Source organism: Pleuronectes platessa, chromosome 16 (assembly GCF_947347685.1).
Source record: "Pleuronectes platessa chromosome 16, fPlePla1.1, whole genome shotgun sequence".
In the NCBI taxonomy this organism is placed as follows: Eukaryota; Metazoa; Chordata; class Actinopteri; order Pleuronectiformes; family Pleuronectidae; genus Pleuronectes; species Pleuronectes platessa.
Genome location: NC_070641.1, coordinates 22,094,739 through 22,122,238, shown reverse-complemented (window position 1 = coordinate 22,122,238; position 27,500 = coordinate 22,094,739). Strand labels below are relative to the sequence as shown.

Sequence of the window (27,500 nt, the reverse complement as noted above, 5' to 3'; positions counted from 1 at the left end):
AAGAGAATTGAAAATGAATCCAGCTCTTACTGGGTGACGAAGGTGATGGATTTCCCAGACCGGCCGGCTCTGGCTGTTCGACCAACTCTATGGATGTAGTCCTGTGAGGAAAAGACGAATCCATTCAAATCAATCCCAAAAAAGAATTTAACATTTAAAACAGCAGCGTGAAGGTCAGCTGCTCGGTACCTTGGAGTGAGTGGGGATGTCGTAGTTAATGACACAGTCCACGTGGGGGATGTCCAGTCCTCTGGACGCCACGTCGGTCGCCAGCAGCACCGAGCGAGACTTCGACTTGAACTTGTTCAGCGCTCCAAGTCGTTTGTTCTGGAAGATTCACAGAGAGAGAGAGAGAGAGAGGGGACAGGTCATCACTCACAGAATCAAATTACATCATAATGAGCTATAATGTGCTGTTCTAGCAGAAGCTATTCACACGATGCTGGCTGCAAAAAATGTTAAATGAGTAAAATGCTGATGTTTCACTGAAGCAGTATTAAAAACCTTTGTCTATTATGACAGAGAATGAGAATTGTAGACTTAATTTTTCGGTCTTATTGATTTTACTAAACACTGCAGGCATCACAGCGGACAGCTCTGCAAACAGTAAGGACCTGGTCTTATAATTAATGTTGCTGTCGGTGGAGAGGTCTGAGCATCAGCAGCATTTTCAGAAATGAGCTTCATCAGAAACACATGAGCTGAGAGAAATACTGAGAGTGGATAGATCTTGTGCAGCCCTCTTCTGTAGTGTGAGTGTGTGTTTGTGTGTGTGTTTGTGTGTCTCTGTAGCTCTACCTGACTCATTTGACCATGAAGAGGGATGGCAGTGATTCCAAGGTTCCTTAACAACAGCGCCACCCGCTGGGCGTTGTTACAGGTGCTGCAGAAGATCATGAAGGAGTTACCGGCCAGCTCGTTCACGATGGACACCAGGTAACAGTCCTGCCACAAAACAAACACACAAACACACACACAGTTAAAGGTTAGTTACAGTATCGTGGCCAACAGGGGACGGACTGTTTGCAGTATACGATCTCAGTTGTACAACATGAAACAGGAAAGTACGTCTCTGTGTGTACCACCTTGTACTTGGATGGGATGAAGATGTAGTACTGCTGCAGTTTTTCCACTGTGGAGTATTTGGTGGATACTGAGCACTTCACCGGATCCTTCAGAGCGGCTCTCTGGAGTTTCTGGACCTGAAAAACAAACAAATAAAAGAAAGTGAGTGCTGGGGGGAAATCAAGGGAAGATACACAAGTGGTGTTGTGTATCTGCAGCGCTAACAACCAGTAACACAAAAACAAAGCTGTTCTCTGTGTTAATCCAGTGTCTCTCTACCTTTTTCGTCATGGTGGCGGAGAACAAGAAGGTGCGTCTGTCTCTGGGGATCACCTTCAAGATTTTATCCACCTGAAAATAAGATTCCACAGTCTCAGATTAGACATTATATTCATTCTTGATTTTCTTTGGTTGACTCCAGCTCTAAATGCAAGTTGTGTGTTTTGGTTGTTTCCATGTGACGACCCACCTCAGTCTCAAAGTCCATGTTGAGGATTCTGTCGGCCTCGTCCATGACCAGGAACCTCAGCGCTCGGAGGGAGAAGCCCTTGGTGTTCTCCATGTGGTCGATCAGCCGACCGGGTGTGGCTGTGAACACACGTCATGACTTATCCTCACATGGATGCTACAGCTATCAGCTGATTGAAATGGGGAATACATAGAAAGTTAAAGAAATAGTTTGAGTCGTCATGTGGACTCACCGATGACAATGTGTGGTTTCTTAGCCAGCACCATCGACTGGGACATCATATCAATCCCACCGACGATGACAGCTGCAACACAAACAAGACAAGGAAATCAGAAGAGACCCACACAAAGTCCTGTGCATCACCAGCCCACCTCCAATCAACACAACACAAACACAACACGTACCGCACTTCACACCGATGCTGGAGCCCAGAGCTTCGAACTGCTCAGCGATCTGGAACGCCAGCTCCCTGGTGGGCGTGAGCACGAGGGTGTGGAGCCTCTGGGGCGAGTTCAGCAGCGACTGGAGGATGGGCAGAGCGAAGGCGCCCGTCTTCCCTGAGCCGGTCTCTGCCAGGCCAATCACGTCCTTCCCTGAGGTTTGAGAGACGGACAGAGTGAGTCCTGAATTCTGAGCAGACACTTTGTGCCTCAAGACGAGAGCTGAACTCCAGGAGGTCATTTCAGAGCTCAGGAAGTCAGACTGGGCCTCGATCTAAAACTTGGTTGACTGAGGTTGTTATTGTTTATTAAATAAAAGAGAGTTAGACACTGAATCACGGACAATCTTCATATCTTTATCATATATGGACGCGGTTTCTTAAAGCTGCGCCTTCCACCTTGAATTGTTGTGTTGATTTATGTTTCAGGTCATGTAAGGGCATCCTGTTTTGGTTTGCTTCTTTTAGATGTTGCATCTCTGTTTTTTTGTGCCACATTGTCATCAAATACACACACCAGTGTACAAATACACAAATATCACATTACACTTGTGTTTTTAAGTGATATAGACGAGAGCTTCTCGAAGGACTTTGAACTGTCTCGTTAATTCAGTCAGTCAGACTAACAGACAGGCAGTCAGACTAACAGATACACTAACAGACAGTAAGTCAGACAAACTAACAGACAGTCAGTCAGACTTACAGACAGTCAAGCTAACAGTCAGTCAGTCAGACTAACAGACAGTCAGTCAGACAGACAGACAGTCAGACAGACTAACAGATACACTAACAGACAGTCAGACAGACAGTAAGACTTACAGTCAGACTAACAGACACTAACAGACAGTCAGTCAGTCAAGCTAACAGACAGTCAGTCAGACTTACAGACAGTCAGTCAGTCAGAATTACAGACAAACTAACATTCAGACTAGCAGACACACTAACAGTCAGTCAGTCAGATTTACAGACAGACAGTCAGTCAGTCAGACAAACTAACAGACAGTCACATTTACAGACAGACAGTTGTCTCACCCTCCAGAGCCACTGGTATCGACTCCACCTGGATCGGAGTGGGAATCTTCCATCCCAGCTGCTCGCAGGCCTCACACAGCACCTCGGTGACCCCCTGTCAGAGGCACAGAACCCGGGTGAACACCTGAGCGAGAGGCCCCTCGCGTCTCCACACACACACGTCTCACAACACACTGTTTACATGCGAGGTTAGCACACTGTGGCTAACTCGGGATGCTAACCGCTAACCGCGTCTCTTCCCGTGCTGAACTCACCAGCTCCTTGAAGCTCTTCACCGGGGCTTCGATCGCGATGGGTTTAACTTCACCCTCATCTTCATCACTGCTCGAGCCGTCGTGTGTTTCCTCTGTGTTCGTCTTCACGTTCTCCTCCTTGATGTCGTCCGCCATGATGCTTGCAGACCCACGTGTCGTCAGCTCCAAGGCGCGTGCGCACATGAGGAAACTGCGCACATCGCGCGCAATGCTTTATGGGATTTGGTGTTTTAAAGGGGACCTAAAATTTATATTATTTTTTTATGAGAACAAAATCTGCTGTTTTATTAATTAACGATATTTCCATTTTAGGCTGTTTATTTTAAATAAATAAGGGTTGGTTGTTTACGTATTTCTGAATTTACCAGATTATTTTCTTTTCGTGATGAAGAACTAACATTAAAATCAGTCAAATCCTGGATTATATTTTACGTAAAGTTAAAGTTTCGGCTCCGTATCTTAAATTAGTGTTTGTACGGTGGCCTAGAGAGTTCAACACACAAATGCAGATTAAGAAAAACAATTTCATTTCCCTGGTTGTTTTCACAATTTGAAAATTAACTCAAAAGAGCATTTATCCCAAAAAAGTATTTTATTCACGATGAAAGAAAATAATCTCGTTGATTTAAAGAATGGTCTCATAAAAACAAAGTATTGTTAATTAAAAGAGTTGATTTTACGTGATATACACCTACAATATGAAAACCAAGCTATAAATTATTATTTAGTCAATGTGTCTCTTAGACAACATCTCAAATTAAACATGAAGTAAAAACAGTTTCTGAAGAGTTTATTTAGCTGCAGGTCAAATAGTTTCAAACATTCCATGCCTCTGTTTTAATGTTCAACATGTCAAAGAGATCACTGATAAAAAAAGGAAATCGACAAGTAAAACAATCATACAAAACACCTTTTTCTAGTTATGCCAAATGACACAATTTGCTGGAGAGAAAAAACAACATAGCACCTGGTAGTCTGGTATTTACTCAGTGCAGGGCAAAGAGTGTTTTATAGGTTTTCTAATGGAAGAGCAACAAATTCGAAATGTTTCCAACTATTCAAATTCACATTCTCTCTAGATACAACAAATAATAGACCAGATCCAATGAGGGTGAGCCTGCTGGGACCAGTGGAACTGATCTCGTGGAATTCCTTGAGGACAGCGACCTCTATTACTCTGCACAGAAAATACATAAAACTAACACACTCCTGTTGTTCAAACAGCCCCACACAATGTATGACCCCCCCTCAAGTCTCAGAGGAGTCCCTCCATCTCCCTCATGAAGGCTTCATACACCTGGTCCTTCGTCTTCATGTTGGGGTGGGACACAGCACCCATCTGGGACGGGTGGACGTAGCCCATTGCAGCAGCTGTTGCCTGCTGTTTCTCCCCCCGGCTGTCATCTCCCCTCCGTCCTCCTGCACCACCCCCGCCTCTCTCCATAGGCCCGGGTGCGGCCCCTTGCATCGCTCCACCCTTGTCTCTACGCACCCTCAGCGCCGTGGGCACAAAGCGGGTGACCTCCGTTTTCGGATTGATAATCTGGGGTTTGGCAGAGATGGTGGCCCCACCGGAGCCGGCGCCCGCTGCCATGCTGCCCCCCGCGGCTGCCACAGAGGTAATGCTGGCTCGTTTTTCGATGGTGGCTGTGTGATGGTGGCCGGGGGGGTTGTTGCCAGGGTTGCCGCCTGCACCAGCGGTCCCCGGGGGAGGGGGCATCTGCATGCCACCCGGCCGCATGGGCATGGACGGGGGTGGCATGTTGCCCTGTGAACCGTCCGGGCCGGGTCCTGAGCCTTTTTGCCGTGGAACAATGTTGGGAGGAGCACTGAGCACATTGGAGTTGAGAAGTGGAGGGTAGAGGGAGAGTGGGGGGGCGAGTGGACGTGGGGGCCCTCCTGCTCTTGGGGGAGGAGGTGGGATGCCTGTAGGGAGAAGGGAGACATATTTTATTGTGATGCAAGACTTTCCTTTTCATAATAACATAAAGTCGTAACATTTTCCATAAGGTAATACATATAGAATGCTTCCATATATTTATTGACATATAGAAGTCACACGTTTTACTGCTTTGGTTTGAGGTTCATTGCAGCTCGGCAGCAAAAGTATTTCAAATAAATATATGCACTTTCCAGCCATGTAGCATGACAATACAATGTTGTAATGTTTCCACAGTTCATTCATGCATTTACATATATATACGTCTTCACACACTATATGCACAGCATATGCCTACCTGGTGGGGCTGGGGGTGGTAGTCTGGGAGGGGGTCCACGTGGTGGGGGGCCTGGAGGCAGGCCAGGAGGGGGGCCGGGTGGAGGTCCAGGAGGTCGACCTGGTGGAGGTCCAGGAGGTAGAAGACGAGGCATTGGACCCCTCATGCTTCCAGGCATACCAGGAGGTCTCAAGAAGGGAGGTGCACCTTAAGATAACAGAAAGCATTAATTAAATAACGAATATGGATCATGACTATAACCAGCACATCGTTAAAATAGGTTCAGCAGTTTACTACAGAATCCAGTTCAGACTTAAAATACAGTATTAATATCGAGTCTAACCTGGTGGTGGGCCGGGCGGCGGGCCGGAGGGAGGACCAGGAGGCCTCATCGGAGGAGCAGGTGGGGGACCCAGTGGGGGCGGCCCAGTCATTGGTGGACCTTGCAAGTGTGGGGGCCCTTGCTGTCCCACTGGCCCAGCAGGGGGGGGCATACGCTGATTAGGCATGAGGTGGGACTGGTTGTCCCCTGGCGGTCCCCTGTCCTCGATGTCTGAGCTGTCGGATTCGTCTGTGTATTCCTCCTCTACCTCCTCTTCTTCTCCGTCCTCAGGTACTGCCTGACCTGAAGAAATAGAAATAACACCGCACCACATTATCAGAAATAGAAAGCAGATTTAATATCTTAGCAAGTATCAAGGAGTGTCATTATTCAACTATCATACCTGCCATCCTTAACATCATGGCCTGCAGGGGGGTGATGGCTTTGGTCTTCTTCACCAGACGCTTCTTCTTCTTCTTTCCGTCACGGGCCACTTCTGGGGCCACTTCTGCGAAACGTACACTGCGACCTAAAGTAATTTGGAGATAGAAGAACATATTCGTTTAAGAAGATAAATTCTAATCAGAATAACATTTCAGGATATGAAAACAGGTCATGTATTGTACCAACAAAGTGAGTTTCACAGTTTCAAGTTGACAACTTCCAAACATATGCAGCAGAACTTCTGAGACACTCACTGGGATGCCTTTCATTTCTGTCTCGATCCTCGTCCCTCTCTCTCTCATCGTCCGGCCGGTCCACACTCATCCTCACGTCCCCGTCCCCGGCTTCGATTCTCTCGTCTTCACTGTCCTCTTCAGAGTCACTGTCGTCGTCGTCCCCATCCTCCCGATCTCTGTCGCTGTCACTGCCACTATCCCGATCTCTTCCCAAGTCCATCAGGTCCTTTTCTAAACCAGGAATGGAAGGTTCTGTTTGGGGGGAAGAGCAAAAGTTAGTCAAGAGCAATGTGCATAAATATGAGCAGTAATTTCTTATCATTATTGTTATTTGCAGTTTGCGTGTTACCGGCGTCTGTGCCGTACGGTCGTCGAGATGGGATGCCGTACAGTGCCAGGACCTGTGGGGGTGGAGGCCCGGGTGGGGGGCCAGGGGGCTTCTTTCCTGGAGGTAAACGTGGGACACCAGGCACCGTGGACAGCACGGGTCCCGTCGAGAGAGGACCTTTACTGGGAGATGCAGGGGAAGAATTACCTCAGTGGCCCAGTTAATACACAGCTGTTTACCTGCAGCAAGCGTTTCCATAGACAGCCCATGACCTACCCGAAAGTGGAGCCCTTCTTCAGGATGGAAGGAGGCTGAGCTCCTGGTAGTGGGATGTCCCCGATGTGGATATTGGAGGGGGCATGAGGCATATCTGGTAAAGGGATGCTGTCGACCTCCACTGACTCTGCGTTCTGAAAAACAGATGATACACACAGGTTAGAAAATAAAGTCAGCACACAACCAAAGCAGTGTAAAAGTTCTACAATATTGTAAAACTCAATATACTGAGTTGGACACACGCTGTATGGGGCTTCACGCCTAACACCACATTTTCATGTTTTTATATCATAGCCCAATTAGCTTTTAAGGAAGTAGCGTAATTACATCCTCTCACATAAATCCATACAGATCCCAGAAAGGCACAGTGACTGAAAAAAGATCCAAATAATTCCACACAAACAAACCTTGACTGAATCGAAGTAGAGAGCCAGCTGCCCTCGTTTGGTCTCATAGTCCAGCTCCAGCTTGCGCAGCTCATCGTAGGTCTCAGGATTCTCTCGGTCGTACAGACGCACGATGCGTTCGAACGTCTCACGGAGCTTCTTCCTCTTGTCCCTCAAAACCTTCTCATTGAGCAGCGGCTGCTGCTGAACCGGGTTGAACTCTGTTGAAGGCGTTACAAGAAATCTTTACTACGGGTCAGATATTACTGCAAGTTACCTGTCAATTCTAGGTACTAGTTTATTACTATCACTTGTATTTATACACTTTATACAAAATTGTTCCTCCTATGCACAATTGCCAAGAGAACAGCAACAACGTGATTCCGCCCTCTCACCCATCTCATCCAGCTTCTCCATATCCTTGATGATCTGTCTGGGGTCCTTCATCTTCAGCACCGCAGCCCTCACCATCATTCTCTGCTTCTTGTTCTAACAGGAGCATTAAGAAATAAAGCAGGAAGTTAACAACACAGTAACGTGACGGTTTTAGTTAAATTACATTTAAGGAGAATAGTGTGTTTGTACCTTTTTCAACTCCCGTTTCCTGGCCTCCTTTCCTGCGAGGGAGGCAGAGGACAAGTGCACAATAGTTAATGTTCTGACGTCTTATAGCAATAGATGAACAGTCATTATTAACACCTTCCCAAAGGAGGAACATGTTTTCATCTGTGTCGTTTGTTCGTTAGCAGGATTCTGCAAAAACTAAAGTAAAAAACCCAAATGATTCAAGTGTGAATTCAGACCAGGGGGCAGATCCTTGAGTTTTGTTCCACTCTCCTTTTACATATCTGTGGATTCATCAACCCACGGATCTTAATGAAAAACAATCCGGCATTTTTTTTTGTAGGGCTGATATTTATGAGTTTGTGCAATGTGTTGCGGATCCAAGTTCTTCATGTGTAGGTAGGAACCAGAAGAACCAGCTCTAGGTTCTGATCAGTACTTACTGGCCTGGTCGGTGGGATTCATAAACTTCCCACTCTTGGTGGAGGAGGTTGAACGTCGCCCCATTTTGCCGGTGCTTCTCCTTCACCCTGCAGAATATAAAAATCCACATGTACAGTTTTAACTTCATATCTGCAAATCACAAACAATTCAAAGACACAAGGGGAGATAGTGTGGAAGCACAGGAAGTATATTTGTTCCAGAGCACATTTAATTAACTCTACCACAGATAATATTACTGCATATACTTGTAGGGTCGATCCTGGTAGATATAAAACCAATTTAGCCTAATTAAGATCCCTGCACAACTCTGTAGTGTCACGGCTAGCTCCCCCCGGCTAACTAGCTAACATAAAGTTGATAATCAAACACTAGAGAAAGTTTGATTAGTTATTTAAAGTGACTAACACACGTTAAGAAGCCGATGAGGTGAGAGAGTCTGTCACAGATCAGTAGATGAGCAGCTCGTGCACTGAGTTAGCTTCAGGGGCAGCGCTAGCATGCACTTGTAGCTAGGCCCGTGTTAGCATCCACAGCTACACAGAAGAGCCAAACTGGACCTTACCTTTTATTCACAGAAAACCCAGAAGAGCCCGCGGCCCCGCACAACACCCCCCCGAGCAGCGAGGGTCGAAAGCGGCTGGTTCGTTGAGCCCGGGCAGAGAAAACCAAAGCTTTCAGGACTGAATGATCACAGAGGCTCCGCTAGCCGATCGCCATGTTTACTGCCGCGAGCCAGAGCGGAAGTGACGGTATACTCCTCATAAAAACAAAATCATCATTTTATTTTTTACAATTACAAGCAGTTATTTGTGTTTTTGAATGTTTGTTGATTTCATATTTATTCACAAGTTATTTATTTTATTTAAAAAAGTAAAAAAGAAAATTGGGGTGTAAATTGTGCCCCTGGTGGTCACAGTCAGTAACTACAGCCACTGTGCATCAGTCAGACAGGAGCCATACAGATGAGAAGAAAGGATGAGAGCTGCCAGAAGTCAAGATATAGGTTTTCAGATAAAGTTTGCATCGTGAAATATAATAATGTGTTGCACTGTTATTAGTGTGAGGACTTCAGGTTGTCTGTTGTGGTGTCAGTGTGACGAGGAGGTGATGAGATGGAGACCTACACAAATGACGCAGCAAGTTTACAATATCCAGTGGAAAAAGTATTAATATCACGAGTTATGTTGTATACAAATATGTTCTTTATATACTCTGTGCATTATTTCTATCCGACAAAACAACAGTGACTCTGTAATAGTTTGTTATAACCACTGGAGACCGGAATGAAGGTAATGAGATGACTTCTTTATTGCGTGCCTCAGCTCCAGAATACAGCAGCATCAAGTGCGTTCCCAGACGCCTCACATTGAACACCTTGTGTAACCCTCCGCCACTGTTGAGAACCCGGAACAGTGTTAGTGCGCGGCACTATATCCTACATCCTCCTTTCTTAACATGGAGATAAACTTCATCATTTTAACTGCTTAACAACCTCAAATGAAATTAAACTGATGCACTAATGAACTCATATCAACACAAAGTTTGTTGTTCTTCTAATAGGATTACATCAACAAAACTGACTAAATAACATCTATCTGTTTATCTCTCTGTAAGAAGAACACAATAATTAACTAAGAATATCATAAGAGAACATTTCAGATATTCAAGCATTTCACTTTTCAAGTAGACCTCATTACTTACCGTAAACAGTTTACCATTTCCACACTGAACATTTCACAACTTAAATCATTTTACATTCCCTTGTTTTTTTGTTTTTTTTTCATACAGACTAGACTGTAAGCTTGCGTTTACGCCATTTTACCACAGTCCTTAATTTTGATTCATTTGAAAGTCTTCGAACCTCTTGGGGGGGTCTGATGACTCGGCCACTCCTGGTTTGAGTCAGGCCTGGTGTGGATGAGGAATTACAGTCCATAGTCTCTGCTGTGCTTGTAGATGGCGAACCTGGCAAATCCTCATCCTCGCAGTCCGAACCTGAGCCTGAATTCACCTGGGTGCAGGCGGGTGTCTTCCTCAGATGACGCCTGTTGCGCCTGTAGCGTTGCCCAGATGATGTCTGTATGTTGTAGGAACGAGGTTCAGCTCGCCCTGCTGTAACTACAGCTGGACGCCAACCCTGTGCAGTCTCCATGTGCACAGTGTTGCCAGGGCTCAGTTCAGGAAGCTGCTTCGTGCCTCTGTTGTAGTAGTGTTGCTGTCTTCTCTGTAGGCATTGGAGCGCAGAGTGTGCATCCTGGGGCACTGCGGGCTGGAGAATGGCGCTGGAGCTTGGCAGAGTGCTCCTCAGTATCCTGCCCATGAGCATTTGAGCAGGAGAGTAGATCATACCCGTAACAGGTGTGTTCCGCAGGGTGAGAAGTGCAAGATGATGGTCTGTCCCTGTTTGCTGTGCCTTTTTGATCACCTGCTTCACCGTTTTCACATTTCTCTCCGCTAGGCCGTTAGACTGTGCGTAGCCAGGGCTAGAATGAGTGAGTGTTATGCCCCATGATGTTGCAAAGTTGTGCATCTCCTGACTTGCAAATGGAACATGGTCACATACTATCTCTTTTGGAATTCCCAGTCTGGAAAACACTGACTTCATTTTCATGATGACGGTGTGGGCGGTCTTGTCCCTAATGTTCAATACTTCTGGGTATTTTGAGAAGTAGTCCACTATCAAGAGGTAGGACTGACCTTGTATTTCGAAGATGTCTGCTCCCAGCTTGTGCCACGGGAGCTCAGGAATGTCATGTGAAATCATCGGCTCTCTCTGGTTTCTGGGCTGGAGCTGTTGACATGTACTGCAGGCCTCGACCATTTGTTCTATGTCTCTCGCTATTCGTGGCCAGTAAAAATGTCTTTTTGCCAGTGCTTTTGTTCTCTGCACTCCTTGATGCGCCATGTGTAGCTTTTGCAGCATCTCTTGTCTCAGCACATTCGGGATGATAATTCTGTCACCGGCAAACATTATGCCGTCTCTCACAGACACAGTGTGTCTGATGGGCCAGTATTGTGCCATTCGCATGTCCACCTGTTTCTTGTGGTGTGGCCAGCCTTTTCTGTGTGTGCTTTGAAGAAGTTGCAGTGCGTCGTCTTTCTGTGTCTCACCTTTCAGCTTTTCTAGGTACTCTGTGCTGAGAGCGTCCGTGGGCTCCAAGGTGTAGATCACTCTCTCATCAGCCATGTCGTCTTCTGATGTATCTTGTTCCTGTATGACTGCTCGGGACAGAGTGTCTGCAATTAGCATCTCTTTACCTGGCTTGTAGATGACATTCAGGTCATATCGCTGTAGCTGCAGTAGCATTCTTTGCAGTCTGGATGGTGCTGCACCCAAGGGCTTTCTCAGGATGTTCTCCAGTGGCTTATGGTCTGACTGGACAATAACTCTCACGCCATAGGCGTATTGATGAAACTTTTTGACAGCGAACACGATGGCCAAGAGCTCTTTTTCTATCTGAGCATAATTCTGCTCCGATCCAGTAAGTGCTCTTGATGCGTAGGCTACTGGGTGTCCATCTTGAAGCAAACACGCTCCCAGCCCATCCTTGGATGCATTAGCCTGTATAACAAGCTGTTTCCTTGGATCAAAAAACTTGAGCACCGGTGCATTTGTAAGGGCCTCTTTGAGTCTCTTGATAGCCTCATCATGTTCGTGTTGCCACAGCCACACCATGTCTTTGCGCAGCAGCTGTCTCAAAGGTGCTGTGAGGGTGGCCTCACCTGGGATATATTGAGCGAGATATTTTATCATGCCCAACATTTGCTGTAGGCCTGGTTTGTCCTCAGGTGACGGCATCGCTGTGATGGCTCTTATTTTCGTGTCGTCCGCCTTCACTCCTTCTGCAGTGACCACATGCCCCATGTACTTGACACTGTTCACTTTGAATTGTATCTTTTCTTTGTTGAATTTTACATTTGCTTCTTTTGCTCGCGTTATAACCTTTTGTAGTATATCATCATGTTCCACTTCTGTGGATGCTGCGATGATCATATCATCCGCTATGACATGGACTCCCTTAATGTCACAGAACGTTTCACAGTTGCGCTGTTGGAAAACTTCACTTGCTGATTTGATTCCAAAAGGCATGCGTTTGAATCTGTATCTCCCCCAAGGGGTGTTGAAAGTGCACAGCCGCGATGAGGCCTCGTCCAGCTTCACCTGCCAGTAACCATCTTTCTCATCAAGCACAGAAAATATTTTCTTCCCAGCCAGTTTGCTCAGCACATCATCAGTCGTGGGAATGGAGTAATGCTGTCTCAGGATCGCTTTATTTAAGTCACTGGGATCCAGACAGAGCCGTAGCTTGCTCTTGTCTTTCTTTTCAGTGACTACTAGGCTGTTTACCCATGATGTGGGCTCAGTCACTTTTGCAATAACATCAGCTTGCAGCAGGCTATCAAGTGTGACTTTCAGTCTGTCCATAATTGCGAGTGGTATTTTCCTACATCCATGTATGACTGGTGCAACATTGGGGTCTGTGTGAATGTGATATTCTCCATCAAACTCACCGAGTCCATTGAAGACTGATGGATGCTGAGCTATCAGTTCTTCCTTTGTCGCTGGATGTTTCACTGCCAATGTGTCGATGTCCACTCTTTTGATCAGGCTGAGCTCTTCACAAGCGTCCCTGCCGAGGATGGGTACGGTGGAGTGCCTTGACACGTAAAATGTGAGGTCTGCCTGGGCCTTTGACGTCGAACATGTGAGCGTGAGCGTCCCTTCAGGCTCCATCCTCGTCCCTCCATACGCTATCAGCACTGTTTTCGTTGGTTTCAGAGAAAACTTTCCACTCTTCTCCCGTCTGGTCTCCCTCGCCATGGAGTTGAATACCTTAAGTGGTAGGACATTTGCCTCTGCTCCTGTATCCAGTTTAAACTGGACAGGCATGTTGTCAACTGTTATGCTTGAAAACCAGGACTTGTCTCTTCTGGATTGTAGTTGGTCAAGTCCCACTGTGCCAATAAACAGTCCGTCTAATTCTGTGTCTATTTCGTGCACTGTTTTCCGTGTCTGTGTCTGACCTGTCCTGCACATTCTTGCATAATGGTTCTGCTTTCCACATTTGTTGCATGTTGCTCCATATGCAGGACATTGGCGTGGTTGGTGTGACTTCCCACAATTTCGGCATATTGTGCTCGGTCCTTTGCTTTGCATGTATGTTGCTGAAGGTTTCACTTTATTCAGTGTTTGCTTGTCCCATGTTTTACGTTCGTGTAGCACGTGCACCGCTGTCTCATTTCTGGATGCGCCCATAGCCTGTATCTGAGCCTTCGCGGTCTCTGCAGCGCGACACGTGTCTATCGCTCTCTCCAACGTGAGATTAGGCTCTCTCAAAAGTCTCTCCTTTAAGCGCTGATCGCTCAGGCTGAACACAATCTTGTCTCTGATCATGTCATTCTCCGAGGCGCCAAATTCACAGTCTTTACTTTTCTTCTTCAGTTCAGTTACATGCTTTTCAATTGTTATGTCCTCAGCTATAGGATGCGCCCAAAACTGGTATCGTTCAAACACTGTATTTTTCTTCGGTAAACAGTATGCTTTGAAGGCTGCCAGAATTCCACTCACTGTTTCATTATCCTCGTTGTCAAGATTCTTTTCAAGCGTGTTGTAGACTTCCAGTGCCTCTTCACCCAGTGCATGCAGTAGAATTGCTACCTGGATCTTCTTGTCCTTTCCTTCTGCACCACTCGCGGTCATATATATTTGGAAGCGCTGTTCCCATCGTCTCCAATTTTCTCCCAAGTTGCCGGTTAACACCAACGGCGACGGTAGCTTAAACTGTTCCATTTTCAGTTAGCTGTTAGCTTTTCTCTCATCGCTAGTCTCCGTCCCGATACACGTTAGCTGTGGCTTCCTCTTCAGAAAAAAAAAAACCCCGGTGTATATTCCTCAGGCAAAATGACGAATTGGACCACTTCTGACACCATGTAATAGTTTGTTATAACCACTGGAGACCGGAATGAAGGTAATGAGATGACTTCTTTATTGCGTGCCTCAGCTCCAGAATACAGCAGCATCAAGTGCGTTCCCAGACGCCTCACATTGAACACCTTGTGTAACCCTCCGCCACTGTTGAGAACCCGGAACAGTGTTAGTGCGCGGCACTATATCCTACAGACTCTCCTTTTATTCGGGCTCATTCTGTCCTTCATTAAATCCTTCTGCATAATATTATGTGCAACTTCATTTCTTGATCAACAGATGTCGCCATTTGTATAGTCAGCTTTAATTTTGAGTGAGTTTTCACAATGTGAAGTTGTCTCTGTGGTTTCATGTCTAAAAACAAGTCTCCCCCTCATTTGCCTAGAACAGGAGCCCAGTGTGGATTTCATTTACAAAGTCTAAATGAGATATAAAAAAGAAAAACTGATTGAAATGAATTAAATAATACAAGATGAGCTATGACTTAAAGTTCCTGTTTGTACCCTTTTGGACACAGTGGTACTGCAGTTAAAAGTATTTTTGAAAGAAAATAGCTCTCATTTCCTTGTTCCTCATTACCAGAAAGCCAACAGGTAGGACTCTGTATACGGTAAATTGTGCAACAATTACTCCGACTGCTTATGCAACTGCCTCACCCACGATTCAAATGGATCTGACGTTGCTTCAGTTATTGTTATTTTCAGATGAAACCAGTTAAGCCACAAGTTTGAGAGAGTTTGCACGTGTGAACTTTCCACCTCAGCTCTTTGCAAAGAGTCAGAAACAGAAGCAGCGGCAGCGAGTTGTCGTTTCTTTTCTTGTATTTTATTGTCTTTTAAAAAAAGCACACACTGAGGAAAGACCTCGATCTGTTGCAGTGACTTAAACAATGAGAAAGAGAGAAATATTTTTCACGACAAAAACCTATATTTCCTGTCCCCCACCACCACCGCTCTCCACCTCGCAACCAAACAGGCAAAGAATCGGTATAACAGATCAATGCATGTTTGTTGTACGTGCACAAGTTGAGGAAATCACTCAAACAAGAATCTGCAGTAGCTTCATGTCAGAGTAATGCAAACCAGAGGAGACACTTTATATTTTGTTCTGGAGGGATGTACTGTACAAGGATTTCATGTGTTTCTATTAAATAAGTCCATAGTCCATTCAAAACTCTTTGTTATGAATCCAGTCCCAGTTGAATATGATGCTCAGTGAAGCTGCAGCAGTCTGGGTGTGTTTACATGTAGCCTGGGGGGAGCAGCAGTGCCGTGTGGGCCGTGTAGTTGCCGATATCTCCCCACCTTCCACTGTGGGAGTCGAGCCAGTAGCTGGGGACGCAGCTCGACATCGTTTCATACTCGTTCTCTTCACCACTGGAGGATTCCACATCGTCCTCCTCTGAGCTGCTCTTTCGTGGGCGGGATGTCTCTTCTTCTGTGCTCCTCTTGTGGCAAAGCCTGCAGACCCTCAGCTTCTTCTTGGGGTGGATGTGGCTGATCACCACTCGCCTGCTGGAGCACGAGTTGCAGACCACGAAGCCGCACTGTCTGCAGTGGTGTCGACGGTTCATTGGTGTGAATTTGGTGAAGCAGCGCATGCATTTGTAGGCGGCCTTGTCCGGGATCCAGGAGACAGCGAAGGTGGAGCCAGGCTGGCAGCTGCCCCCCTGCAGCATTTTGGCTCGGCACTCTTCAATGTGGTCGATCCAGGCCCGCTTCTCCTCGAATGAGCTGGCCGACAGAAAGAAGGACTTGGTTCGTGTACGGATCAACCACTGGTTGGTCAAACGCTCACTGTCCTCCATGTCCTCCAGCTGGAGGTCCTCTGAAAACCACAATGAAGACAGCACATTGATAAGAATGCAAAAAGGAATTTGTAAACTTTGTGCCAATAAAACATAACTGCATCAAGACTGCTGCAGCCTCTTGTTGCACGTGTGCCCCATCATTATGAATCACATTATGAATGCACTGGTTTCTTAAACTCACCTAAGCGGATGATTTTCTGGTTTTTGTGCCAGCGGCCGTTCAGGATCATGCTGCCGTACACCAGGATGTCATTGAAGAGGAAGAAGGCCTTCATCTTAGTCCTCCGCTGGCCCTGCTTCATCAGGTGGCCCTCCCCCACCAGGACCCGATCCTGTTTGAACGGGAGCCTCCTCGTCGGACCGAACGAACTCTCCACGGCTTGGATCCGCTCGCTGTTCTCCCTCTCGAATGTTACCTTGTCCATCATTGTGTCGGAATGAATGAAGTGCACAGAGCAGCAGGAGGTAGATTTATAGATCAGGTTGATGATGACGTAACGGGAAATTCCGAGGGTTCCTGGAAAAATACAAACATGTCAAACCAGAAATAGAAGAGAAAGGCGGGAACTAAATTTCAATCTTTGTTTGTAAACGTAGAAAGAAAAAATCTGGAAATTAAAAAACAACACAACAGCAGGGATAGAACATAAATGAAGTAGATTTACAGATTTGAAGAGATTAATCTTCAAATCTGTGTTTACATAGTTTTACGTTTAAATTCATTTTGATTCCAAGCAGTTTATTTGATGAATGATTGAACTTATAACCCAATTACAAATAAAGATTTAATAAAATTAGCTACTGCTTGATCAATATCAGCTGTAGAATTCTGCTTATACTATTGTAATGGATTACTTTCATATTTAATGTTACGTGCAAATAAATAATAATAATAATATGATGATGAAATGTTTTTATCATTGCATGGCATATTCAATATGCAATAAAATATTTAAAATTATATAAAATACGCCTTTGGAAATTTAACTCACTTTTGTTTTGCTTCTTTATGTATGAACACAAAAGTTAAAACGTTTCATCAACCTTCTTTTGTATGTTTGCATCTGAGCAGTTGTGAAAATTGTGATATTTACAGTTGATATAAGCATGAAATGATATAATAATGTAAAAACATGTTTTCTAACTCAATATAAAACAGAAGTAGTGATAACTGCACAGGAGGAGATATTTTTTAATCATGAATCATAAGCTCAGTTCACACAAAAGAAAAAAATCAATCACTGCAGAGACAAAATACACTGATGCATGAACGAGAACTTACTAACTTTAATTTATTCACGCACACTTCCTGTTAACGTTGGCTCTGAAACCAGTTCCAGGAAAAAAAGAGGGTTTGGTCTGTTCCTGTCTTTCTGATGAGGAAATAAAGTTAGTCGCTAAAAAGGGGAAAATTACAGAGAGAGCTCCGGACTTTCCAAACCAGGTATTTTCAACCAGTCTCATTTCACCTCAGTGACAAAACAGACAATGAGTGAGACAATGAACGAATGAAGATTAATAATTCTGAGCCTAAAGTTGCCCTCTTTCAAAATAGCTACTTTAGCCCAAATATGCAAAAAACAAGCATTGGCCTTTCATGGCAAACAGGCTGTGTAATCTGGTCATGAACCTTCAGTGGCCCGTGTGGTAAATGGTGAGTATGGTCGGAAAAGCCCCCTTCAGCACCTTTTGAGGAAGACATGCAGCAAAGGGTCGGTTGGAATCGAACCTGCGGACACTGCAGCGGGCTCCAGCCTTGTGCCCACTGGCTCACCAGGCACAGGGCTGCAGCATAAAGGGCTCATTGTAATGAAAACAGAATCAGGTGCTTATATACAAATCAAATACTACTATGAACATTATATATGTTTTCTATTTATCCTCTTAAATCCAACGTACTGTCCCTTTAATGACACTGGATGTGGAAATAAAGGATGAAGACACAGGTGACAGTGAGTTTGAGTTAGAGACTTGTCGGACCAGATTCTTCAGGTCTTCATGAAAACATCACCACGATGGCACAGAGCCACGATCCACTAAAACAACAACAAGGCATCATCATGCCGGGGGCTGCACCGTGGACACAGGACGACTTTCTATGACTTTTGTTTTTTCACAGACTCCAGGTGCTTTCCAGATGTTTTCCCTCGCGTGTGGACTTCAACCCGACAAAGTTGCCTCATCGTGGAAAAAACCTTCAGAGTGTTTACATGTAACTTTGCTGTGGGACCAAATGGAAAAGTTTATCAGTGGCTCTCAAACTTTTGTAACCGACACAAACCTCAAACCCACATCTGACGAGAGTTGATGTTTTTAGATGTTTCATGACAAGAATCGTATGAAATCTAATCTTGAATTCTGCCAGATTGGTAAATATGGATAAAATTATAATGATTCCCTTTTCTACCTAGCTCAACCGCTCTTCTACATCTACCTTTAACACACATGCACAGGGGAAAACTACTGTCAGTTTCTAGCCCCAAGCCGGTTTCAAGGTTCCCCTCATCACCTTTATATTATTTTAGACATATTTTTCTTATTTTAAATATTTTTACGATATTCAAGAGTAATCTGGAAATGTGTTGAAATATCAAAGCGAATTTCGCGGACCCCCTGCAATGCCGTCGCAGACCACCAGGGGGCCGCGGACCCCTGGTTGAAAACCCCTGGTTTAACACATATTAATTAGTTTGATTTGTTGTTTGCAGGTCAGAAAAAAGGGGGAAATTAAGTTTCATATTGAATTTCAGGAGACAAACCTCAAATCTGCATTTTAACTTCTTTAACTCCTCTGTGACCTGCTCATGTTCAACAGGGACATCTAGTGGTGGCTGCTGGTAAATGTCCAGCTCACTCATCCAGTATCTCAGGTTTGGGTCTAATGAAAGAACTCACACAGCTTTTATTTATCTTTATTCAATAACATCACAATACTCCACAGTCTGAACTGACGGAGACACTGAGGGGCGATGCAGGGGGGGGGGGGGGGAATAAACTCACATGCTGACTCCATCTTTTATATTTGTGGAACTTTACTTTGGGACCTTTTTTAAAAACCGCAAAGACAAAGTTCAGCTCAAAGGTGAGAATGCAAAGAGAAGAAGGGACGGCTGTGATGAGCGATGGTTCTGATGGTTCTAATAGGGGATGGGTCCGTAGTAGGCGGTGTAGGCGGCGATGATTCCATTGGTGTCCATCATTTCGTCACAGGCCAGGTTGGTCTCGCACACTTCACTCAGGCTGAGGAGAGACACAATCGATCAGGACTCGATGAGTTAGATTGAAAACAACCTGGTGTGTGTTGTTAGACTCAGAGTGTTATACCTCTCCAGCTGCGTGAGTGTTAACTCTGCTGCAGCTCTCTTCTGTCTCACCACGGTGGACGCCTGCTCCTTCTCCACAAACAAGTCTGCACATCAGGCAGAAGAAAGAGAATGAGGAGGAAAGAAAGAAAGAAAGAAAGAAATAATACCAACACAGAGGGATCACTCCATCAGATCAGGAAACTAAAATCCATCTGGAAGATACCAACTCAGCAGAAATCAAGAACAAGTCTATGGAGTCCATAAGATAAATGTATTAATATGAATGATGCGCTCTCATTTAAATACTTGTATTAAATAAGATATCAAACAAACAAACTGTCAAGGTTCCTTTCACATTTTATGTAAGTAGCACTGGAAAGTTATGAAAATGTTTTCCGTGTTAACTGTGGAATTTAAAACCTTAAAATTAAAAATGTGTTTTAACTTTAAAAATCGTGTTTCAAAAGTGATTTGACGGTCAAAGCAGGCAGAAGATACTCACACTAATAAATACATATAATAATAATAAGAAAACATCACAGGAAAGCAGTGACTGTCTTACACAAGAAATGATTTCATAAATTGTAATAGAATAAATATAGAAATGGTTGAACTGGGATCTTACCGTCCTCAGCAGGGTGGTCACCAACAGGATTTGCCCTTTCTGTTTAAAACATGAATATTAAAAAATTGTTATTGTTGATTTAATTATTAAAAACTGAACCGTGTCACTTCTTTAAATGTTTCCTTTCACTACATATCACGTTAGTAACGTCAATCGTGATTTCTAAACCTTGCAAAGATCTTAAAGTTGAAATAATCTAATGTTTCTTTAGTGTGTTTAAAGAACATGTGACCCTAACCCTAACCCTAACCCTTACCCTAACCCTCACCCTAACCCTAACCCCGTGCAGTGTGCAGCTCTTACCGTCGGTCACACAGTGGACAGCCAGAGCCAGGGAGCAGAGAACGAGGACGAGCAGAGTCTTCATCTTTCACCTCCTCTTCGTCGCTGAATCAAACAGTAAACTAAGACCAGAGAACTTCTTCCTCTCTCTCCTTCGGACACATATATACATAGATTCACTCGGGGTTGATTGATGCGGCCCTCACGTTGACATGGACACATGATTGGTCAGGGAATCATGTGTCACACACCCACACAGACACAGAAATACACAACTCCACAAAAACATCATATTTTATATACGTGTCTGATCCTAACCCTTAACTTAATTTTAACCTGATTTTAACCCTAATCTTAAACTGACTTTAACCCTAAACTTAACATGACTTTAACCCTAATCTTAACCTGATTTTAACCCTAATCTTAACCTGATTTTAACCCTAATCTTAACCTGACTTTAACCCTAATCTTAACCTGATTTTAACCCTAATCTTAACCTGATTTTAACCCTAATCTTAACCTGATTTGAACCCTGATCTTAACCTGACTTTAACCCTAACCTTAACCTGACTTTAACCAAACCTTAACCTGATTTTAACCCTAATCTTAACCTGATTTTAACCCTAAACTTAACCTGATTTTAATCCTAATCTTAAAATGATTTTAACCCTAATCTTAACCTGACTTTAACCCTAATCTTAACCTGATTTGAACCCTAATCTTAACTTGACTTTAACCCTAATCTTAACCTGATTTGAACCCTGATCTTAACCTGACTTTAACACTAATCTTAACCTGATTTTAACCCTTATCTTAACCTGATTTTAACCCTAATCTTAACCTGAATTTAACCCTAATCTTAACCTGACTTTAACCCTAATCTTAACCTGACTTTAACCCTAATCTGAACCTGACTTTAAGCCTAATTTTAACCTGACTTTAACCCTAATCTTAACCTGACTTTAACCCTAATCTGAACCTGACTTTAAGCCTAATTTTAACCTGACTTTAACCCTAATCTTAACCTGATTTTAACCCTAATCTTCACCTGACTTTAACCAAATCTAAACTAACCTTAATGTAACTTTAAAACATGTCTATACCTTAAAATGTTATTATTTAAGTTATGGGGATAGATTCAGGTTCTGACAGCATGAGTAATACCTGGACACACACACACAGACACAGACACACACACACACACACACACACACACACAGACACACACACACACAAACACAGACACACAGACACACACACACAGACACACACACACCCACAGACACACACACACACAACCCAGCTCAATGATGATAATAATAAAGGGTTTCCTGAATGCACCTCCAGCTGGCAGCCTGGAGAGGTCTCAGTTTTCCTGAACCACACTCTCTCACGTCTGCGTCCCCAAGTCAACAAGGCAGAGAAACCACCGCTCCACGTCATGTGACCTGATCTCAATCCGACTGCATTCTCTTTTATTACGAGCCGCAGAGTTTCCTGCGTGAAGGAGAAACATTCAGGAACCGATCCAGGGCGTTTGAAGATCTGCAGGACGGTAATTGGGAATGTGGGGAGATATTTTTACCATAACAAGTGGCTGGTTTGCCAATGAAGCCTCAAACAGTGAGTGAAACGTTCAATCTGGATTAAGACACAATGTTCCTCATGAAAAGTGTCTGAGCGTTTTAATAAACATGTTATTATTCAGTATTTTATTGACACAATCATCGTTAATGTTGTGCTATAATGAGTTAGAGACCTTATTCAACACATTACTACAGCTACCAGCTCTTTGAAGTCACATTATTTATGATGAATATGTCTTCTGTTGATTTTTTCTCAGTCTTTCTCGTCCTTTTTAGATTCTGGGCTGTTTTCACATGAGCTGTAATTTCCCCGTCTGGGTCGATCTCTGTGCTTTGTCTCGTCCCAGTGAGAAACTTCAAGGATTCGACCTCGGGACGACTTTAATTACACACATCCGAGGCCAAAAGAACCAACATGTGATATGACTTCCTCGGTCTGAGCCTCGCTGACATCTGCAGCGACCTGTCTTTGTTTCTGAGACTGCAGACACGCAGACACCAGATCTGGACGAGTCGTGGAAAATGCTTGTTATGCTTCCAGCAGTTTGTGTCCTTGTTTCAACCCCACAACATAACACATGCTGCAAGTAACTGATAACTGATTGTGTTGTGCTGCAGAAAAGGTTTATACTTTAAGCTGAACTTTCTGTATTATTCTCCCTTATACACACCCCACTACTTTTAAGATCATAATATTTGACCTTTATTCTCCTCTAAGCTTCTCATGTGGTTTCATTTAAACAACTGTTAAAGCTGTAACTACATTAATGGAATTTTTGTATTATTACTCAAATTTATGCATCAGAACTTTACTATTCAGATTATTTTTCATTCTTCTGACATGAATCATCTCCTGCTCATCAGATTCATCTTGAAACCTTCTGAGGGCTTCGTCCCTTAGGCTGTAAAGAAATAGTTAAAATTAGCTTCAGCGCCAAAGCTTTAATTTACATTCACATCAGAATTAACGATCTCATAAAAAATCATATTTGATATGTCACTCAGGTGACGTTTTACTGCACAGCCAGCACTTCAAAGCAGGACCTTGAACTCTTTCTTCCACCATCACCTCAACTTTCCACCAGCTACAACTACACAACATGCTGCTTGTGCATTGATGCATCAGTGTTTTTCTTAAAAAACAAGAACTGAACTGTTTGATATATCCAGAACAATTTGCTGGGGGGGGGGGGGGGGAGAACAAGCATTAAAGTTTTGCTAAACCAATTTACTACAAATCTATTTTCAGTAAAGTCCAATCTTTAGTAATGTTCCAGGCCGTACCATTCTGTTAAACTCCTTTTGGAAACCAAGTAGGAAAAACACTTTTGTGTAATATCTACATCTCCACCCCCCCCCGGTCGTCTCTTACTGAGATTACCCATCTCGTCTGAGGAGCCACAGCAGTCGGACCGACACTATCACTGTCAACATCTGCCACTCATTTCAAACACTGGCACCAAAACCCTGAATGTTCTCACACAACTTTGTGGTCGAAGAAATTGCACAAACAGGATTTAGACAAAAACCCAGTGAGGAGGGGGGGGATTTTTATTTCATGTATTTATTTCCAAAGCAGTGGGAGTAATCACTGACAGCAGTGCCGGCCTGGATAAGTAGGCAGATAACGTAAGAGAAGGTTAGTGGAGAGTGAGCAGACCACTCGGAGCACACGTCACACAAAGCACATAAACGCTGGGGAGGTGTGATAATATGGGATTAAAGTTATCCTGAGATTACACAAGAGATGGGCCATGAATTTCTACACGGGTATAATGACGGGTTGTCAGGAGACGGATACCTCAGTCTTTAGAAAATGTGTTTTTTTACTGCACATCCAGACGAGGCCCGCACACGCTACACACAGTATATAAAAGTAGTTATACATTGATTTCTGGATGATGGGTGTCGACGCTGCTGCATCGGTCAGACGGATACTCTGGGTTTAGTACCGACGGACGGGGGGCGGCGCTGGTCTCTGGGGCTGAGCCCTGGAGGCGAAGTACCTCTGGTAGGCCTGCTGGGACCCGTGGCGGTAGGCGTAGTAGCGGCAGGGGGGAGTAGTCCTCACAGGTCTCAGCACGCCGCTCCGCCGGGGACTTGAACTTCCTGGACAGGTGAGGACAGGGAGGGTGGAGGGGTCAAAGGTCACCAATGAAACAGACAGTGACTTGTGTTTTGTTTTATATCACAATCTTAATTCAGTCAGGCATTAATCTCCATCCTCAGGCTCCCTGTGTTGGTTCCCAGCATGTGGGAATGTTTAATTCTCTAATTAGGCTTTGTCTCAATGGTTCAATCCTGTGGTTTTCCATTGGCGTTAGAAACAGGAAGTGATTTGCGCTCCGTGTGCATGTCTGTGGTTGTGTGTGTGCTTCATACCTCACGAGGTTGTAATTGTTGAGGCCGTTCCCTCGGGGCTGGTTGTACACGTTGCCCCCCTGTGGTGAGATGAAGGAGTTGGCTCGGCTCGGAGGCACAAACAAATCTGGAACCGCAAAAAAACTTTACTAGACAGAAATCCCTCGATGAATTGAGTCGGAGGTGGAGAGGAGGATGAGGGTGTGTGTGTTAGTGAAGGGTGAAGTGAGGATTAGACACATCACACTGTGGAGCAGGCCGAGTCGGGGGGGGGGGTTAGAAGTGCATGCATGTTTTTCCCGTGAACGAGAGACATTTAACATTTAATCACCTTCGATGGATTCTGTGCTTTCATGAGACTCTGAGGGGAAAACATGGAATCGGGGGTTAAGCATAAAAATGATGAATCACGTATTAGAGGTTATGAATGAGAGCGAGGGTCGAGTGAGGGTGTGGGGGGGGGGGCGGGGGATCTGTACCATAGCAGACGCACACAGACGCCACTGCACAGAGCGCCAGAAACTGAAGGAGGCTCCTCATCTGGGGCTTGTTTGTCCTCCTGTCTGCTGGAGGAGAGAGGGGGAGAGGAGAGAGGAGAGAGGGGAGAGGAGAGAGGAGAGAGGAGAGAGGGGAGAGGAGAGAGGAGAGAGGAGAGAGGAGAAAGGAGAGAGGAGAGAGGAGAGAGGAACAAAAATAAGATTTGGGCAAAGAGGGAGAAATACGAGTTTAAAAGGAACTAGAGGGGGGGGGGGTTCAGACGCCTCAGAACTTGTTGGCAAACAACCACAAGCTGAGATTGATGTCGGCTCAAAGTCTCTATATATGTGCTTGTGGTTCTGTGCATGCAGCCAGACACACACTCTCCTGTATGTATGTATATATATATACATGTACGTGTTGCATCTGAGGTGACAAACCAAAGATTAATATCACGAGAGGCTGAAAACAAGCGTCCTTAGGTGGTTTGTGTGTTTTCTTCACACACACACACACACACACACACACACACACATACACACACACACACACACTAATCCAAATGCACTTACACTAATGCAGGGAGATTGAGTTGTAATTATAAAGAAGCAGGTCGGATCTACACACACACGCCCACGCACTGCACACATCTGCACATGTATGACTTTGCGTAAGGTGTGCGACACCTGTACAAACAGCCAGCGGCAGATGTTTCAAACACACACACACACACACACACACACACACACACGAGCAGTATTCACATGCCTGCAGTGCATGAAAGCTTTTCATCCCCATCTTCTGTTTGTGGGATTTGGACGAGACTCTGTTTCAGCGCACCTCCTTTTCTCTCACCATCAATAGCTGCATTCATGACACATATAAGCAAACGCACACAAATCCGTGACACCTTCTCACACACACACTCACCACACACTCACAACATCTACATCAGGGCCCTCAGGCGTATCTTGGATTCAAGTGGAACCAGTGGGCACAGACATAGCAAAGTCTGGGGCCCGAGGATCAGAGAGAAAACGGCCAACGACTGACACAGCTGTATACGTGTGTGTGTGTGTGTGTGTGTGTCTGTGTGTGTCTGTGTGTGTGTGTGTGTCTGTGTGAGAGGTGCCTGACAGCAGCGTCTCCAGAGTTTTTACACCCTCAGAGTCTCTGGGGGTCCTGGTGGGTTTCACAGCGTTTCTTCCCTCCAGACAGAATTTTGCCAACCTCACTGGAAAAGTCACTGGAATGATGCTGGTTGTGTTTCTTGAGCCAAAACCGAGGACCCCCCCCCCCCCCCCCCCCCCCCCCCCCCCACTCCTCATAGAGCACGAACAGACACACACTACTCGATGAAGCATTCCACTAAAAACAAATTCTGAAAACATGCATCTGAGAAACCCTCACAAAAGAAACTGAGCAGCGACAGCAGAACTCGATCTGAGGCTGTGAACTTCTTCTTCTTCTTCTTCTTCTTCTTCTTCTTCTTCTTCTTCTTCTTCTTCTGCTGTTCACCTGACTGTAGAAAGTTGATTTGCTGTCATGAACTTACCGTGAGAAGAAAATTATGAAAGTCTTGGAAATATCTCTCCCGGGGGAATATTTTTCTAATTCCTGGGAGCAGGGCTTTTATACTCACCTCACTCCCCCCCCCCCCCCCTCCCCTTCATTCTCTAACCCCGACCCCCGACCCCCCCCCCCCAACTACCACCTCCCCCCTTTAGCCCTCGCCCTCTCTCCTCCCCTCTCCTTCTATCAGCCCTCTCTTCTCCAACACTTAATCATAACCGTGGGCATTAGCTCACTCTCTCCCCCTCTCCCTCTCTCTCTCTCTCTCTCTCTCTCTGAGACTCCCATGGGGACGGGGGGGAGAACAACAAGCAGGGGGGGGGGGAGGGGGGGGGGTGATGGGGTCCTGGCACAGGGACGTCTCACCTCATCACAGGTACACGAGAATATTTGCTGCCGTTTGCCAGCATGGCGGCAATATATGAAAAATACATCCATCACACAGACACAACTTGGACGGAGCTTCTTCACCCGGAATGTCTGAGAAACATGAAACACTGCAAATGTTTATCAGCAGCTTATTAATATTTGAAGGATAATTGTGCAGGAGGCTGATTCATCAGATACTGAATACGACAAGAAAGTGAAACACAGTTTTCTGATATATAAAAATGTCTTTCAGGCCCTGACCTGCGTCTTTCAGGGTGAAATCATAGACTGTACATAAAGATGTAGTGTCTCCATCGCCACCTGGTGGCTGGATGCAGTACAAGGTCATAAACCATGCCATGTTGATGGTTGGGACATGGACCAAACCAGAAAGTCAATGGTAGGTAGTTCTTTTCCCCCTGATGTAATTTTTCTGTTAAATTTGGTGTGAATTCGTTATTTGATGCTATAAAAACGGGGTGAAACTTAATGATTGACAGCTGAGACTGACTCACGATTGGTCGAGTTTCGAACCCGGAAGTGAAAACGTGTCATCCATCTTTATTTACATTATTATCTGCACTGTAAAACATCATGGAACATATTTAAGTTATTTTAAAATGTGTTTTTCTCGAACACAAACAAAGATGAGTAGTTCAGACTTTGTTATCTCACTTGATTGAAAGTCCTGCGGAGAGTTCTCAGAAATACG

General features: G+C 44.8%; 5 protein-coding genes across 5 annotated transcripts in view; all 5 read right to left on the bottom strand.

The window, feature by feature from the left end:
- Positions 1-3,416, bottom strand: part of ddx47 (DEAD (Asp-Glu-Ala-Asp) box polypeptide 47) — a 4,138-nt gene extending 722 nt beyond the window's left edge. The window contains exons 1-10 of the mRNA XM_053443689.1: positions 3,260-3,416; positions 3,006-3,099; positions 1,939-2,127; positions 1,767-1,838; positions 1,535-1,653; positions 1,345-1,416; positions 1,086-1,202; positions 799-945; positions 190-327; positions 31-101 (exon numbers count right to left, since the gene is read on the bottom strand). Coding sequence (XP_053299664.1) covers positions 31-101; positions 190-327; positions 799-945; positions 1,086-1,202; positions 1,345-1,416; positions 1,535-1,653; positions 1,767-1,838; positions 1,939-2,127; positions 3,006-3,099; positions 3,260-3,394 — 1,154 coding nt within the window. The 5' untranslated portion in view covers positions 3,395-3,416. The remainder of the gene's footprint in view (positions 1-30; positions 102-189; positions 328-798; positions 946-1,085; positions 1,203-1,344; positions 1,417-1,534; positions 1,654-1,766; positions 1,839-1,938; positions 2,128-3,005; positions 3,100-3,259) is intronic.
- Positions 3,417-4,034: 618 nt separating this feature from the next.
- Positions 4,035-9,202, bottom strand: LOC128458780 (WW domain-binding protein 11). The gene is made up of 12 exons (XM_053443751.1): positions 9,038-9,202; positions 8,475-8,561; positions 8,053-8,084; positions 7,863-7,956; positions 7,489-7,688; positions 7,082-7,215; positions 6,827-6,987; positions 6,496-6,729; positions 6,201-6,326; positions 5,819-6,100; positions 5,497-5,682; positions 4,035-5,185 (listed from the first exon to the last, which is right to left on the bottom strand). The coding sequence occupies exons 2-12, from the start codon at positions 8,536-8,538 to the stop codon at positions 4,515-4,517; spliced, it is 2,184 nt and encodes a 727-aa protein (XP_053299726.1). The 5' UTR covers positions 8,539-8,561; positions 9,038-9,202; the 3' UTR covers positions 4,035-4,514.
- Positions 9,203-15,467: 6,265 nt separating this feature from the next.
- LOC128458755 (pleckstrin homology domain-containing family F member 2) lies at positions 15,468-16,750 on the bottom strand. Its single transcript, XM_053443721.1, has 2 exons — positions 16,393-16,750; positions 15,468-16,228 (listed from the first exon to the last, which is right to left on the bottom strand). The coding sequence occupies exons 1-2, from the start codon at positions 16,637-16,639 to the stop codon at positions 15,642-15,644; spliced, it is 834 nt and encodes a 277-aa protein (XP_053299696.1). The 5' UTR covers positions 16,640-16,750; the 3' UTR covers positions 15,468-15,641.
- Positions 16,751-19,292: 2,542 nt separating this feature from the next.
- bglap (bone gamma-carboxyglutamate (gla) protein) lies at positions 19,293-23,376 on the bottom strand. The gene is made up of 5 exons (XM_053443748.1): positions 21,765-23,376; positions 20,445-20,575; positions 20,142-20,180; positions 19,536-19,620; positions 19,293-19,451 (listed from the first exon to the last, which is right to left on the bottom strand). The coding sequence occupies exons 2-5, from the start codon at positions 20,506-20,508 to the stop codon at positions 19,349-19,351; spliced, it is 291 nt and encodes a 96-aa protein (XP_053299723.1). The 5' UTR covers positions 20,509-20,575; positions 21,765-23,376; the 3' UTR covers positions 19,293-19,348.
- A 149-nt stretch (positions 23,377-23,525) lies between these two features.
- mgp (matrix Gla protein) lies at positions 23,526-26,470 on the bottom strand. The gene is given in 6 exon segments (XM_053443743.1): positions 23,526-24,065; positions 24,067-24,118; positions 24,392-24,497; positions 24,702-24,731; positions 24,850-24,933; positions 26,403-26,470. Coding segments are annotated over 5 exon segments (360 nt in total). The 5' UTR covers positions 24,911-24,933; positions 26,403-26,470; the 3' UTR covers positions 23,526-23,954.
- Positions 26,471-27,500: the final 1,030 nt, after the last annotated feature.

What these genes read in the sequence shown, in the direction of transcription:
- LOC128458780 (XM_053443751.1), bottom strand. Translation starts at nt 8,538, where the DNA reads ATGGGGCGACGTTCAACCTCCTCCACCAAGAGTGGGAAGTTTATGAAT. An exon ending in TCTACTTCGATTCAGTCAAG is followed by an intron (nt 7,216 to 7,488) that starts GTTTGTTTGTGT and finishes TCTGTTTTTCAG; the next exon opens with AACGCAGAGTCAGTGGAGGT. An exon ending in ACCGTACGGCACAGACGCCG is followed by an intron (nt 6,730 to 6,826) that starts GTAACACGCAAA and finishes CCCCCCAAACAG; the next exon opens with AACCTTCCATTCCTGGTTTA.
- LOC128458755 (XM_053443721.1), bottom strand. Translation starts at nt 16,639, where the DNA reads ATGATGGACAAGGTAACATTCGAGAGGGAGAACAGCGAGCGGATCCAA. An exon ending in CCAGAAAATCATCCGCTTAG is followed by an intron (nt 16,229 to 16,392) that starts GTGAGTTTAAGA and finishes TGTGGTTTTCAG; the next exon opens with AGGACCTCCAGCTGGAGGAC.
- bglap (XM_053443748.1), bottom strand. Translation starts at nt 20,508, where the DNA reads ATGAAGACTCTGCTCGTCCTCGTTCTCTGCTCCCTGGCTCTGGCTGTC. An exon ending in TGTCCACTGTGTGACCGACG is followed by an intron (nt 20,181 to 20,444) that starts GTAAGAGCTGCA and finishes TGTTTTAAACAG; the next exon opens with AAAGGGCAAATCCTGTTGGT. An exon ending in ACACTCACGCAGCTGGAGAG is followed by an intron (nt 19,452 to 19,535) that starts GTATAACACTCT and finishes GTCTCTCCTCAG; the next exon opens with CCTGAGTGAAGTGTGCGAGA.